This window comes from Balaenoptera borealis (genome assembly GCF_965194805.1).
Source record: "Balaenoptera borealis genome assembly, chromosome: 2".
In the NCBI taxonomy this organism is placed as follows: domain Eukaryota; kingdom Metazoa; phylum Chordata; class Mammalia; order Artiodactyla; family Balaenopteridae; genus Balaenoptera; species Balaenoptera borealis.
In genome coordinates this window covers 44,537,304-44,553,145 of record NC_138867.1, presented here as the reverse complement: position 1 = coordinate 44,553,145, position 15,842 = coordinate 44,537,304, and the positions used below count along the sequence as shown (strand labels likewise).

The following is a 15,842-nucleotide window of genomic DNA, read 5'->3' as shown; positions in this document are numbered from 1 at the left end:
TGCTTGCGCTGCACCCAGCACAATTCCTGATCCCACTAGGGTCTCAGTTAATTATTCATTAAATGAGTAAGTATCAGGTACTAATTCTTAAGTCATTTAGTACTAAAACTGTGCCAAAATTTAAACACAGAATAGATACATACTAATAGAATGTTACTCTATTATTATTAGCAAAAGTATTTTAAAAAAACAAATCCATTGGAAAATCCCTTCTAACACTGATGTACCCTCTCCTAAGAAAGGGTAAAACTATGCTAGTGGAAAGGCATTTGAGAAGACCATGTGGTGGGGGCAGAGAGTAGGAATGTGCCAAACAGCATTTGCTTTAAAAACCTAGGACAGGGACTTCCCTGGTGGCGCAGTGGTTAAGAATCCACCTGCCAATGCAGGGGACACGGGTTCGAGCCCTGGTGCGGGATGATCCCACATGCCGCGGAGCAACTAAGCCTGTGCACCACAACTACTGAGCCTGCGCTCTAGAGCCCACGAGCCACAACTACTGAGCCTGTGTGCCACAACTACTGAAGACCGTGTGCCCTAGAGCCTGCGAGCCACAACTACTGAAGCCCGTGTGCCCTAGAGCCTGCAAGCCACAACTACTGAGCCTGTGTGCCACAACTACTGAAGCCCGCACACTCTAGGAACCACATGCTGCAACTACTGAGCCCGCACGCCTCAACTACTGAAGCCTGTGCGCTCTAGGACCCGTGAACTGCAACTCCTGAGCCCGCGTGCCACAACTACTGAAGCCCGCGCGCCTAGAGCCCATGCTCCACAACAAGAGAAGCCACCTCAATGAGAAGCCCACACACTGCAACAAAGAGTAGCTCCCGCTCGCCGCAACTAGAGAGAAAAGCCTATGCAAAGCAATAAAGACCCAACGCAGCCAAAAACAAATCAAAACAAAAAAACCTATGACAGGCAGAAGTACAGTAAACACTTTCAAGTGATAATTCGTCATAGGAGCTTTCCTGATGACATGTGCTTAGTGGAAAGCAAACCCTTCATGCACAGTGAAGACTACAATATTGTTTTTGTATAGACAGAAATAAATAGCAATGGCCCTGTCTAGGTTACAATGGATCTATTACAATGGATCAGTAGACTGAAACCCTAGGCTGTAGCCCATACAGATATACTTTTAATTGTTATCCAAATTTAATTGGTGGAAATAAGAAACGATTATATTCTATCATTTTTTCCAGGGTGATAACAGAGGCAATAATTATTTATGTGAAGTGTTCAAAATTCCTCAACTGAATCACAGTATAAACTCTTCTCTTACATCAGACATCCCCCAAACATATGGTGTTAATCATTACAATGTTAACTAGCTCCAGCTAATGTTTGAAAAATACTTAAAACTACTCCTGAGGCTCATGACATGACATGATCAGACACTTGACCAGAGCACATTAAAAAGTTCCAATGCAGTCATTTTCTGCCTGTAAAAATAAAGACACACTATACTATGGGCTAGAGCTTTGATTATAGTATTTTTCCAATTATATAAAGCATGTACAGTAACAAGATGAGGAGAGAATGGCAATTCTGAAATGGATGCACTAAACAACATAGTAAAAAGAAAAAAAGGAAAAAAAAAACCGTTGTGGCGGGGAGACATGGTATGCTAGAGAAAAAAATATCCTAAGTAAATCAAGGTTCTCAGTTATTTTTTTGCTGTTTAATTACATAATTTGCTTTTATGAGCTATCCCAATTTTAGAAAGAAAAGGTATAGCTGATATAATGGTATCATGAAAACTGTGTTGATGTTAGACTCAATTTCAAGTCATAAACTGAATCCCTCAATTTTTAATCTTAGATTTCTCAGCAAACTGTGACACTGAAATAGCCTCAAGGAATTGAAATAGATTTCAGGAATTAGATTTCAGGAACTGAAATAGATTTCAGGAATTGCTAGTATGTTGCGGAAAACATCAACTCATAGGTGGCAGAAATACAAACTGTCAGGACCTCCCTGGTGGCGCAGTGGTTAAGAATCCGCCTGCCAATTCAGGGGACACTCGTTCGAGACCTGGTCCGGGAAGATCCCACATGCAGCAGAGCAATTAAGCCCGTGTGCCACAACTACTGGGCCTGCGCTCTAGAGCACGCGAGCCACAACTACTGAAGCCTGTGTGCCTAGAGCCCGTTCTCTGCAACGAGAAGCCACCGCAATGAGAAGCCTGCACACCGCAACGAAGAGTAGCCCCCGCTCGCTGCAACTGGAGAAAGCCCGTGTGCAGCAATGAAGACCCAACCCAGCCAAACATAAATTAATTAATTAATTAATTTAAAAAAATACAGACTGTCTTCAATTTAGCAGTTTAGGATTTATCTGCCATACTGTGGTAACTTTTTCATTTAAGTACATAGAAAAATAATCCACAAAGGTAATTTTATAAGGCTTCCTATATTTCTAGGCCTATTGTCCCTTCATTTTTCTTAAACAAACAAAACAAACAGTACACCACTATTGTTTTATGCCATTGTGTTTGCCTTCTCAGAGAAGCAGATATACAAATATGAGCTATTACATTAACAAGTCATAGAATTTAGGCACAGAACAGTGATTAGTTTCATCCTTATGTTCCAAAAAGAAGTTAGACTGAAGAGTGGTGATGCTGTACTTGATTGCCTTTGTGTCTCTGAAACACACAAGCTGTCATACATCTACCTGGGTTTCTGCGTGTTAAGCAATGTTCACAGGTGAGATGAGGATGTCATGCTTCCCTCTTCTCACAGCCTCAACAGTAGCTACCCACCATCAATTATTATAGACCTTATTACCATTCCTACAAGCATGAATTTTCAGTGGATAGAGACGGTATAATTTTAGGTAGTCTTTAAGAAGTCTCTAGGTGGTCCAAAACTCAAAGATAAGGTATTATGGTTCTTAGATGAAGTTATCAACTATCATGTGCTTGTAGTCACAGAGGCCAGAATTCAAATCATAGTGCCATCATGTAGTACATACACCTCCATGACCTTGACCAAATTATTTACCTTTTAAAAATCAGTTTCCTTGCACAAAGTGCAAATAATATCTACTCTGATGTGCTACTTTGGTGATTAGATCTAAATTATATAAAATGCTTATTAGCACAACTCCTGACACACAGTAGTTACCTAATAAATAATGACCACCCTGGTAACAGAATACAGTATTCAGAAAAAGATTCTGGGACCGTAACACTAATGACCATTTAATGGAGGCTTAGAAATAAACTTTAGGGAAAGGACCAGAACAGCACACCGTAATTAAAAAATAATATACTATAAACTATAATATTTAAAACCTTAAAACCCATTAAAATTCAATGTAGTGGGGCTTCCCTGGTGGCGCAGTGGTTGAGAGTCTGCCTGCCAGTGCAGGGGACACGGGTTCGAGCCCTGGTCTGGGAAGATCCCACATGCTGCGGAGCAACTGGGCCCGTGAGCCACAATTACTGAGCCTGCGCGTCTGGAGCCTGTGCTCTGCAGCAGGAGAGGCCGTGATAGTTGAGAGGCCCGCACACTGCGATGAAGAGTGGCCCCCGCTTGCCACAACTGGAGAAAGCCCTCGCGCAGAAACGAAGACCTAAGACAGCCATAAATAAATAAATTTAAAAAAAAAATTAAAAAAAAAAAATTCAATGTAGTGAAGTAAAGGCTCATAGTTGATTCTGTTGCAGAGATTCATAAACTCAGTAATCTATTAGTCTTTAATAATATCGGGTAAAAAGCATAGTATACACACAATCGGTATGTAACACAATCCACCATTATAAATATCTACAATCTGCGTTAAGCCAATCTTTTTGCAATGAATACAGCATTTCTAAATATGGTTTTCTTTAAATATTGTGCTTATTATTTGCTTCTTGTAATTCACTTATAATTACTCCTTATATATTCCCTTTACCTTTACTTCTTCATTTAAAATTTTTCTTCAGTTGAGTAACAGTTCTGATTGCTTTTAGAAATGCAATGATGGACAGCATTTTTAGCTCTGCTATTTTTTGGTGGAATTGCATAGCAAGCCATTAGGTTATTACTAAGAGAATAAAACCAAAAGTAAAAATACCCACATAAATAGGCCTTATCTGTGATTGCAGAGACTCTGGCACAGGATCATAAACTGTTATAATAAGCAGACTGAGCTTATTAATTAATACAAAGGATTCGTGGAGAATATTTTTGATTTACATAGGCAGATTTCCTTTTATTATCAAAAATTAAAAATAATATATTATTCTTGTTTAGTAAATCAATGCCATCCTAAGTATATTTCTTATATCAGAAAGAAATGTATGTGTACAAAATTTAACCATACCTTCAAAGACATCTGTCATTTTGCAGATATGGGCAAATGTAGCTCCAGTTGCCCAGGTATATACTACATCCATTAAGTGAGGTTTAAATGAGCTTAGGTAAGTCTCCTCATCAATTTCCAATTTGGCTTCTGCTGAAACTTTTGCAATTCTTTTAGCACATTCCTTTGAAGATAAAAGATATACTTAAAATTTCTTACTTAAGATCTCCCATATCACTTTTTCTTTAGGTTTCCAAAGTCAGTATTCTACAAGGTTCCTTTTTCTTCCTAGGTAATAAGCCTGCAATTTGGATACTCTGCTTCTAAGTAGCCACAGTGCCTGTTCCACTGCTGAGTAAAAAATGTAAATCTTAATATTTCCTTTTCCTTACAATAGGAAGTTAGATTTCATTCTTTTCTCCTTGGTAATCGAGAAGGTCAAAAACTCCTAGGCCTATTAAGACTTCCCTGATTCTGGAAGTTTAAATTTCTTAGTAATATTAAGGAATGTTAAATGTTCCATTAAAGGGGCCTCCTTTTATGTTCACTTTTCATTCCTCTCTTGCAGTGTCTTATAGTTCATCTTTCCCTGTCTAATGTTGAAAAGACAGATAAAACCATTCTTCCTAAGAAAAATAATAAAAGAGACCAATTCATTACTATAAACTACTGTGGCTTTGAGGATCCAGAAATAAATCATTTCTTAGGCTAAAACAGATTTTAAAACCTGATTTTAAAATTTGTTGTAAACTGAGATGGAAAAATGTATAAAAAAGTAAGCTAACTAAATCTATCAAGATGCTATTCTTAACACCAAGGAAAACGATGCAGACACTGAATTGTTGGTATAGCCTATCTACACTATGCAATGTTAAATCTGTGCTCCCAGCAACTCTATATAACTTAACATTCTGGTGAGGGAGAATGTTTGATTTTTAAAATAAAAATTACAAATGATGTTATCAAAACAGCAGTAAATGACAAGATTAACATCAAATGATATATTTAATCCTGAAGGAAGCTGTCTCTGTGGAATAATAAATATTATGATTAGACTGTCACAAACGTTTATTTCACAACATACTATTCATAAAATATGTAGTTCAAAAAAATCTTACCTGCATTTGACGAAGTGGTCCTGCTAATTGCTCTGTTAATTTGGGCATCTCACTAGACTATAAAAGAAAAGGAAGATTGTATGTAAAACCCAAGTTTAAAATGCAGTGTATACTATCTGCTTTTATAAACAAAACAAAGCTTTCATGATATCCATTAATTTCAAATTATAAGACCTCAGTCATTAGCATTTAGTTTCTAATCAACTTAGTTTGTGTAAGCAAAATTACCACTCCTCTCATCCTGAATTATACTATTCTCTTATATTTCAGAGGAAAATATTACATTGCTAAATTTGCAAAGTGTGCTAAACTAGCTATTTTCTGTGACCATAAATGGAACTGAAGAAGAGAAAATATTGTAAACATGCATAGTAGTTTAGTTACATCAACATTTATAAACTGTTGTATCATACTTTGATTTTTGAAACAGTTTGGCTTCTAGGCAACTCTCACTCTGTGGAAACTAAAAATCTTGGAGAAAGAACATTAGAAATAATGTCCTCAATTTTAGTTTTACCCAGATATTTCTAGCTCTCTAACCACTTTTAAAATATTTAAAAGTTTAGATGAGTTTCAGTAGTCTTATTATTGTCTTCCCACTAGTGGAAAGTCTATCAATTTCTCAGTTAGAATAATGAGAGTTTCAGGTCTATTACTAACTAGTCAAATAAACTTGGACAAGCTGCTTGAATTCTGTGTTAGTTTCTTATGCTGTCAAAGAGAGTAAGGTCCTCAAAACCTATAGACTTGTGATTAGAATAAAGTTATTATTAAGGAACAAATTTTGACAAAGATAGACTTACTATACAAAAATAAAATTATTACAAGAAAGGTATGTATGTAGATATGTATGTATATATGTGTGAGACAGAATTTAAAGTAATTATAGGTAAATTTTAAAAAAGCAACTATAGGTTAGTTGTAATAGATCTGCCTTTATTTTGAGCATCAGTATTTATATAGGACTTGGTTTTGATTTGTATCATGAATGAACTCCACATCTCAGTTTAGTGAAAAGTACACAAGACTTAAATGTCTTTGACATTGTGTCCATTCACAATCAACAGTTACTGATCTCTTCCCCTCTCCTGGTCACTGTAAGTAGAAGGCACTGGTCCTGACGTAAGTAAGCTACGTGTCATTTTACCAATATTCTCCTACCAGGTGAGTGCAGTTTGCTCCCTATCTCTCCTTTAGGTCTCAATACAAATGGCACTCTATCAGTGAGGCCTTTTCTAATCACCTTACTTAAAACAGTAACCCCAGCCCTTGCAACAATTTCTATCTGCCTCCTCTGCTTCACTTTTCTCCAAAACCCTCATCACCTTTTGTCATAATGTGTGTATTTTATTTCTTTATTGTTTATCTTCATCAACTAGCATACATGAAAGTATCATGAAAGCAAAAATTTCTGCTGTCTTTCTAGTGTCTAGGTATCTGCATTGCACAGTGGGTGCTTAATAAATATTTGTAAGATACTTGATATTTATATTATAAACACTGTGTAATCTTTAAATTACTTCTAATGATATAAAAAATAAGGGGGCACAGTATTAGAAACAACACGTTTTAAAACAGAAGTTATCAGCATTTATGACAAGTATCTTCCTATATTTACCTTCCTTTCTGGCTAGAAAACATACTTTTAAAGTATCAACAGAATTCCACGGTACTTTCAGTACAATTATCCATTTTGATGTTGAAAGGCACCACCACAAGAATTGATGACACTACATATAACATAGCGGGGCTTCACTGAACAAATCTTAACTACATTTAGTGACATCTTGCCCCAAGATTTAAGAGTTGTGTTTTGGCTAGGCCCAACTCCGGTGAAGAGGTAACATACATGGCCTCTCAGAAGACAGGATTTTTTTTACTGCCACATTAAAAAAAAGCACAGTATAAGAAATTAGCCACAAGACAAAGTTTGACACAGGCAGAAGATCACCAATCCCCAAATAATCTCTTAACCTTATATCTGTTCAAAGAAAACTGGACAAACATTCTAAACAATTATCTTGGAAATTAATGTAATAAAATTTTGAACCTAAGGAAAACAACAGCCAAACATAATATTTTGTAAAGAAATGCATTCCTCACATGCAAATTAAATTACTTCATGGGTGCACAGCAGGCATTCTTACGAGAGCATAAATCATTTTTGGGTCACTGTCCTATTTGTAATCATTGCCACTGCAGTTGTAATTCTGATCTGTAATCAGAGAGCTGAGAGAAAATACCTACCTCCTCCAAGAAGTTATGTATTTGATCTGATTAATAAATAAGGAAATAGTTAATGGATAAACAGATCGACAGCAGAACTGCAAAACAAATTTGTCTTACACAATTTACTTTTTTAAAAGTTAAACTAAGTGTATATGGTAAAAGGTTCTCTAAAAATTTATATAATAGCAACATTATTTTTAGAAGGTAAATGTGCTTGTCTTACTCTTATTTTGTCAATTTTATACACAATGAATAAAGTTTTGAATTTGAAATGTGAAACATGCATTTTACTTTTTAAAATAAATCATACTGGCTTTTGCAATAAAGTAAACGATGATTAGTGTCCTTCTGGTCCATCCGGCATTTCATTTTTTGATTTCTTAAGAGCTGGTGAAAGTCAACTAACTACTCACATGAAAAAATTACTGCCAAGCCAGTGATGAGAATCGTATGGCCATTATCTCAAATCTTGCCAATGAAAACTAAGACTTCAGCCTCTAGTACAATCAGCTGCCTCACAGTTATTCTCCAAAATTGAGAGGAGGAATATTAATTCAACCTCACTCCCTTTTCATTTTTACTAGTTTTGCCTAATTTTACCTTTTCTTTTTCCTTCTGGACTGTCTGACTAATCTAGACCTTCAAATAATGCACTGGGTTATAGAACAAATTTTTAACTTGGAATCTGATTAATGATTATTGTCTATAAATAAAATTCTAGTTTACTTTCTTTTCTGATAATATACATTTAATTAATTCTCTCTTACTAAATTTGGGTTATAGTTACATTGATTTCTAATAACATTACCTATAATATATAAATATGCAGGCATATTTTAAAAATTAAAATACCCATAATATTAAATTATAAGACATGTAAATTAACAAATAAGATGTGCTAAATCTATTAACTCACATTCTCTTGAAACACAAAGCAGCTTAGTAGTGCCGTTGCCTGTTCTGCAGATAGGTCATTGAAAAGGCCATTAAACATCATCTCAGTTAGAAGGAGCTCATCAGCACTATACCACCATGAACAAACAAACAAAAAATAGGGAGTAAACTCCAAATGTCAGAATATAAAAACACACACATGTACTCACACATCCTTAAGATATAGTTTTAAATAAAATATGTTATTTGAACATGAGGACTAGTCAGTGAGGAGTGACAAAGATTTTTAACTAAGGAAATGGCAGGTCTTTATATTTACCAATATATGAATAATAAACGTGAAATGGGTGTTTCCTATAAAGAGCCCATTCTAGCAAATACCAAAATGCAGATATTCATTGAAATAAAGAATCATTTCTTAACTCTCAGAATACCAGAAAAATTAGTCATTAGCATTTATTACCCAGGTCCAAGGACCTTTTAAATGGTTTTCAACTCAATTCAATTATTTTACAAATAATTTAAAAAATAGACAATGAAAAACAACTTTATAGAAATCTTAATTAGAATGTACCCATAGCAGATACACATTTTATTCACAGTTTCCTAGTGTTGAGAATGTTATAAATTGCTGCTCATCAAGACTGTTATCTATGAATCTGGAGTATATCCATCTAGTAAATACAATTTCAGATTTCAAACATATCTATAATAGGTACTAGCTTATCATTTTCTGTTTCTTCTTGCACTTGCATTGTCAAAACATATTACTGACTCCAGATTTTAAACACATCTCTTTTAGGTTCTAGCTTACCCTTACTTTTGGTTCTTCTTTTGCATCATCTAAATACAGTATTTTAAAAGACTATGACAAGTCATAATTTCACTGAAGAGAGAAAGGCCATCTTCTTTGCTCCATAATTGTACATTTTCACATTGAGATTTTAAAAAATTTTTTATTTTATATTGGAGTATCGTTGATTTACAACATTGTGTTAGTTTCAAGTGTGCAGCAAAGTAATTTAGTTATACATATATCAATACATATATCTATTCTTTTTCAGATTCTTTTCACATATAGGTTATTACAGAGTATTGAGTAGAGTTCCCTGTGTTATACAGTAGGTCCTTGTTGATTATCTATTTTATATATAGTAGTATCTGTATGTTAATCCCAACCTCCTAATATATCTGCCCTTACCCCCCAGCCCACCTTTCCCCTTTGGTAAACCATATGTTTGTTTTCAAAGTCTGTGAGTCTGTTTCAGTTTTGTAAATAAGTTCATTTGTATCGTTTTTTAGATTCCACGTGGTGTAAGAGATATCATATGGTATTTGTCCTCCTCTGTCTTAGTTCACTTAGTATGATAATCTCTAGGTCCATCCATGTTGCTGCAAATGGCATTCTTTCATTCTTTTTTTATGGCTGAGTAATATTCCATTGTATATATGTACCTTATCTTCTTTATCCATTCATTTGTAGATGGACATTTAGGCTGATTCCATGTCTTGGCTATTGTAAATAGTGCTGCAATGAACACTGGGGTGCCTGTATCTTTTCGGAGTATGATATATGACCAGGAGTGAGACTGCTGAATCATATGGTAGCTCTATTTTTAGTTTTTTTTTTTTTGAGATTTATTTTATTATTTATTTTATTTATTTTTGGCTGCATCGGGTCTTCGTTGCGGCGTGTGGGCTTCTCTCTAGTTGTGGTGTGCGGGTTTTCTCCCTCTAGTTGTGTTGTGCATGCTCCAGGGCGCGTGGGCTCTGTAGCTGGGGCGCGCGGGTTCCAGACCACATGGGCTCTGTAGTTTGCAGCACGCAGGCTCTCTAGTTGAGGTGCGCAAGCTCAGCAGTTGTGGCCCTTGGGCTTAGTTGCCCCGCGGCATGTGGGATCTTAGTTCTCTAACCAGGATTGAACCCACGTCCCCTGCATTGTAAGGCAGATTCTTTACCACTGGACCACCAGGGAAGTCCCTCTATCTTTAGTTTAAGGAACTTCCATACTGTTCTCCATAGTGGCTGTACCAATTTACATTCCCAGCAACAGTGTAGGAGGGTTCGCTTTTTTCTACATCCTCTCCAGAATTTGTTTGTAGACTTTTTGACGATGGCCATTCTGGCCAGTGAGAGGTTATACCTCATTGTACTTTTGATTTGCATTCCTCTAATAATTAGTGATGTTGAGCATCTATTGATGTGCTTTTTGCCATCTGTATGTATTCTTTGGAGAAAAGTCTATTTAGATCTTCTGCCCATTTGACTGGGTTGCTTGTTTTTTTTGTTATTGAGCTGTTTGTGTATTTTGGGGATTAATCCCTTGTTGGTGGAACTGTTTACAAATATCTTCTCCCATTCTGTGGGTTGTCTTTTCATTTTGCTTATGGTTTCCTTTGTTGTTCAAAAGCTTTTTAAAGTTTAATTAGGTCCCATTTGTTTATTTTTATGTTTATATTATAAAAACAATAGATTTATATTATAAAGATTAGAATTATTTTCATCTCTTCGTCATCTGTTTTTTTATCAATTTCCTTGTATTTACAACTATCTTCAGTATTTGACCAACTAAGAATTGTATCAAGGAAAATTTTGCCACAAATACAAAAGATGAAAGATAAAGTCACAAGTCCGTTTTAGCAAAATGGGATGGCCCAAGTTCTTATCACAAAACATTACATAACTAAGTCCTTTATGTTGACCAGAAAGGAGAGTAAAGTTATAAAAATCTTAAATTTTTCTTCTTGTTCTTAGAAATATATTATTCACTCACTGACTCTTGAGTGTGAGAATTTACCTAGGGTCTGAGATTTTGCTTATATGATCAATTTTACCATCATCACTTTGCCTCGAGTGCTTTTTGTCTCTTTGTGTTAATTTTCTGATTTGCGTAATAATTGCAAAAACATCTTTTTCTGTTATTTTTCTCTTTGCCATGTGGATGACAAATGAAAAATTCTGAATTCTCAACTGTGTTCAACGAAAGCTGAAAAAAGACTACAGTGATGGTGTCTCTAGAATTCTATAATCAAGGTTCCATAGAGTATCTTACATTTATAAAAGGGTTTAATGGATCCATCCAGTAACTATAAGGGTGTTACTCTTTAAAAAAAAAAAAAAAAAAGAAAAGGAAAAAAGGGCAAATTTCCTATTTTTCATAAGATTTCTAAAAAAGAATAAAGTCATGAACTATCAATGTTTATAAACAGTAATAACTACTCAAAAATAAAGTCAAAAACTAAACACAGGTTCCTAATGGTAAACTGAGAGTTAAGTCAAGACAAAAGGACAAAAATACAAATAAGGCGAGACTACGTCTATAGTCTAATGCGGGAGGCAGATAAGAAAGATAATAATCACAGGACAGCAATTTAATAGAGATTTATATAGGCAATTATGCAAAAAAAAGTTGAGGAGCCTAAAATCAAACTGAAGAAACTCAAAGCAAGTTTCAGAAGATCTTAAAAAAAAATTATGCAGGAACAGGGAGCAAGGAAAAGGTCATGTTAAATAAAAGAAACACCATGTGTGAAATGTGGCAAGAGACAGGATAGAAAGGGAAAGTCAAGAATACACTAAATTATGGAATTTATTCTGAAAGCAATACAGAATCACTGAGAGGCTTTTACCAAACAATGACATGGTAGGATTTATGGTTTGGAAAGACTATTCTGAAAGCAAGGGTATAAAGGATGGGTTGTAGAGACTTATTAACAGGATGCACCTTAGTCAGTGGGAATAGTTAAAACAGCACAGAGGTAGGAGAAAACAATCATGAAGATGTGAGAAGAGAGCTAGAAGGAAGAGGAGGAATCTAGGACGACTCCCCAGTTTTTGCCTTTAGTGGCTGGGTCTTATTCAGCAAGACAGACCAGAGGGAGAGGCAAATTTTGGGGGAAAGGTAACGTACTTCGATATGTGATATTGTTATCACTATCTCTCTAAATATTCTTTCTTCTAAGACTAAAACTAGCTGTAGATATCTAACAGAAATTAATTTCTATATTAACTATTAAATATCAATACTACATAACATCACAAAGAAATAATTCCAATAACATTAATTTTGGCATTCAAATCAGTAGATTGGTGTTATAGTCTAAATTTAATCCTGGGTAAATGATTAACCTTATAGTGCCTAGGTTTCTTTAAGTACAAAGTAGGAAAGCTTAATTTTATCACAGCTTAAAGGAAAACTACAAGCCTGTAGGCCAAATCTAACATGAAGAAACGTTTTATTTCGCTTGCACAGGGACTTAAAAAAATAATTTTGAATTAGTCTGTGAACATTTAAAAATCAAGAGATTTCACCAAAAAAAAAAAAAAATCTGGATTTTTGACTTTTCTAAGTTGAATACTCTGATATCACATTATTCTGTAATAATTAATTGGGGCTGGGTAGTCGCTGCCCCCTTCTGGTGGCCTAGAACTGTCCTGTTTGCCACAGAATCTTGGCCCCTGCCGATATCTGAATTCATATCTGAACCAGATGATCAATAAGAACAATATGAATAAGTCTTCATCAGGAATATACAAAACCATCTACAAGGCTTGTAATTCTCTGGCCCCATCCATTAGGGCCTTGGTGAGAACATAAAAACTGTTTCAAGATGTCTTTTATGGACTCATCGAGAATAATGGTCATGACTATGGCAAAATAAGTATCTTCAAGATGATGGCAGTCAAGTGGGACCCTGAGCCAGAACATCTTAAAGAGCCCTTCCAGCATTTTGGACCCATAGAAACAATCAGAGAGAATGAAATGACTTCTGTTTTAACTCATTTAGTTTTAAGGTCATTCGTAATCTGGTAAAAGATTACCAAAATAGACAACAGCTTATATCCAATTTACAAAAGTTTATATCTGATTTCAAGCTGTGGCCTATAATATGCTATACTCTAATACCCTACTGTTAGACCAAAACTTTACATAAAAAAGGATAATGATTATTAGATTAAGTTTCAAGGGGGGAAAATGTTCATAATTGTAAAAATAATTAAAAGTATACAAAAACCATATATAAACTAAGGTTACAATTATGTAAAAAGTCCACAATGCATTAAAATAAAGAAAAAGGAAACATACAAAAGTACTAATGGTGTCTGTGTTAATTAGTAGGATTCAAAAGATTTTTATTCTCCCTTTCTAATTTCTCAACTTCATGATCAGAACCTGTATTTTAATATGGAAGGCACTGTACAACTTTATATTTTTAATATAGCTCCTTTTCCAAAAGATTAATAGCCCTCATTTTAAAAACAGTATCCCATTTTAGAATCAGTTTTCTAGAACCAGGTTTTACCTGCTTATTTCACAAGCCACTCGTCCTTTCATCTCTATGACATCAGAAGACGTAGCAAATCCCAACCTCCTTAAAACACGTTTGCGACATTTGAGCTCATCCATTTGTAGGACAGTTCTTGCTTTCTTTAGTTCTCGCTTTGCGGATTTAATGTCTATTGCAATCTAAGGCATATAAAAGTACAAAAGAAGTTCAGTAATAAGGTAAAAAAATGAAATGGTGTTTAGTCATGAAATGAAACAAAAAATATTATATTGGGGGCCGGGGGACATGGAGGAGAACACAGGAGTTTCTTACTGTCCCAGGATATTACACAAGAGGAATGATGTATCTGAGGTAGCAATGACACCAACTCCAGCTTTTCATCCTTAGGGAATGAGGGGGTAACTCAGAGAATAAGGAAAGAAAGATGAGAGTATATGAATCTTATCTCTCAACTACTTATATTTCCCTTACGATGCCCTGAGAAGTGTTGCTTCTCTTTGCCCTCAAATTGTATAACAAATCTGCCTAAGCTGGAAATGGATTTAGCAAAGAGAATGGGTCTTTATTCTACAGACAGAGATGAATGCCTAAAAGGAAAATGTTATTTTGAGGTCATCCTATAGGGTAGATGAGTTTTAAAATTCCATTAATCAGTAAATATTGCATACTTTTCAACTGTGACAGAGGATGACAGTACAAGAGCAAGAAAACACTGTGATCCTGAAGTGGAGGCTTGAAGTTCAGAAAAACACGGACAGAAAAGTTTAGGGATTGAGAAGTAGAAATTCAAAAGACTTTGGAATTTTGCAGATGATTTATTAAGCTTCAACTGAGGAGCAGAAATGTTGAAGGCAATGATGGTGGTCAGTAACTGATATTTGTTGACAGCTAACTATAAATCCTGTTTCTTCAAGTGCTTTACATTCTTTTAATTCTTACAGCAATCATATAAAGTAGGTAACTAATATTAAATGTGCATTTTACAGATGAGAAAACTGAGGCAGACAGAGATTACCAAGATCAAGATACTGGTCAAGATCACAGAGCTAGTGAGTGATAAAAGATGGGATTCAAACCCAGGCTATCAGACTAAACTCCTAGCAATTATTTACATTGCTATGAACAGATATATTGTCATAATGCTAGGAGGATAAGAAGAAATGCTTTATATGTTAGATAACTCTATACTACCTAGCATGATTTATCAGGCCTATCAGAAAAAAAAAATTTGTCTTCTAAAATTCCTTTAATTGAAGATGCACCTGTATTAGCATAGAAGACTGTGCTAAGTACCCAGAGGCATATAAAGCTTTAGGTTGGTAGAAGACAGTCTACTATTTAAAATTTTTACCATAGTAATTTTTATACTGATTACATGTTGAAATATATTTTGGACATATTGAGCTAAATAAAAATCTTATTAAAATTAATTTCACCTGTTTCTTTTCACTATTTTTTTAAAGTGGCTACTACAGAATTTAAAATTACATTAAGTGGCTTGTATTATATTTCTACTGGATAATGCTGTTCTAGATCTTTTTCTACATACTTTAAAAGAACACAGATATCCATGTCTGTAAATGAATAAATACACAGGTACAGGGGCTCTTCCCACAGAAGTGAGGTCAGCTTCCTTTTCCACTCAATACAATTAGGATTTCTTTTCCAAAAAGTACATATAAATTTACCTTGGGCTTCCCTGGTGGCGCAGTGGTTGAGAATCTGCCTGCCAATGCAGGGCACACGGGTTCGAGCCCTGGTCTGGGAAGATCTCACATGCTGCGGAGCAACTGGGCCCGTGAGACACAACTACTGAGCCTGCGTGTCTGGAGCCTGTGCTCCGCAACAAGAGAGGCCGAGATAGTGAGAGGCCCGCGCACCGCGATGAAGAGTGGCCCCCACTCGCCGCAACTAGAGAAAGCCCTCGCACAGAAATGAAGACCCAACACAGCCAAAAATAAGTAAATTAAAAAAAAAAAAAAATTTACCTCATTTTTTTTAATGGCCATGTTGATAC

The 15,842-nt window shown here is 35.3% G+C and overlaps 1 protein-coding gene across 3 annotated transcripts in view; it reads right to left on the bottom strand.

The window, feature by feature from the left end:
- The window catches only part of MTREX (Mtr4 exosome RNA helicase), a 132,997-nt gene that overhangs the window by 8,812 nt on the left and 108,343 nt on the right, over positions 1-15,842 (bottom strand). For 2 of the 3 annotated variants that reach the window (XM_082382215.1, XM_082382217.1), the window contains 4 exons: positions 13,841-14,004; positions 8,560-8,665; positions 5,415-5,471; positions 4,318-4,480 (listed from right to left, as the gene is read on the bottom strand). In XM_082382215.1, coding sequence (XP_082238341.1) covers positions 4,318-4,480; positions 5,415-5,471; positions 8,560-8,665; positions 13,841-14,004 — 490 coding nt within the window. The other variant, XM_082382216.1, reaches the window with a different exon arrangement.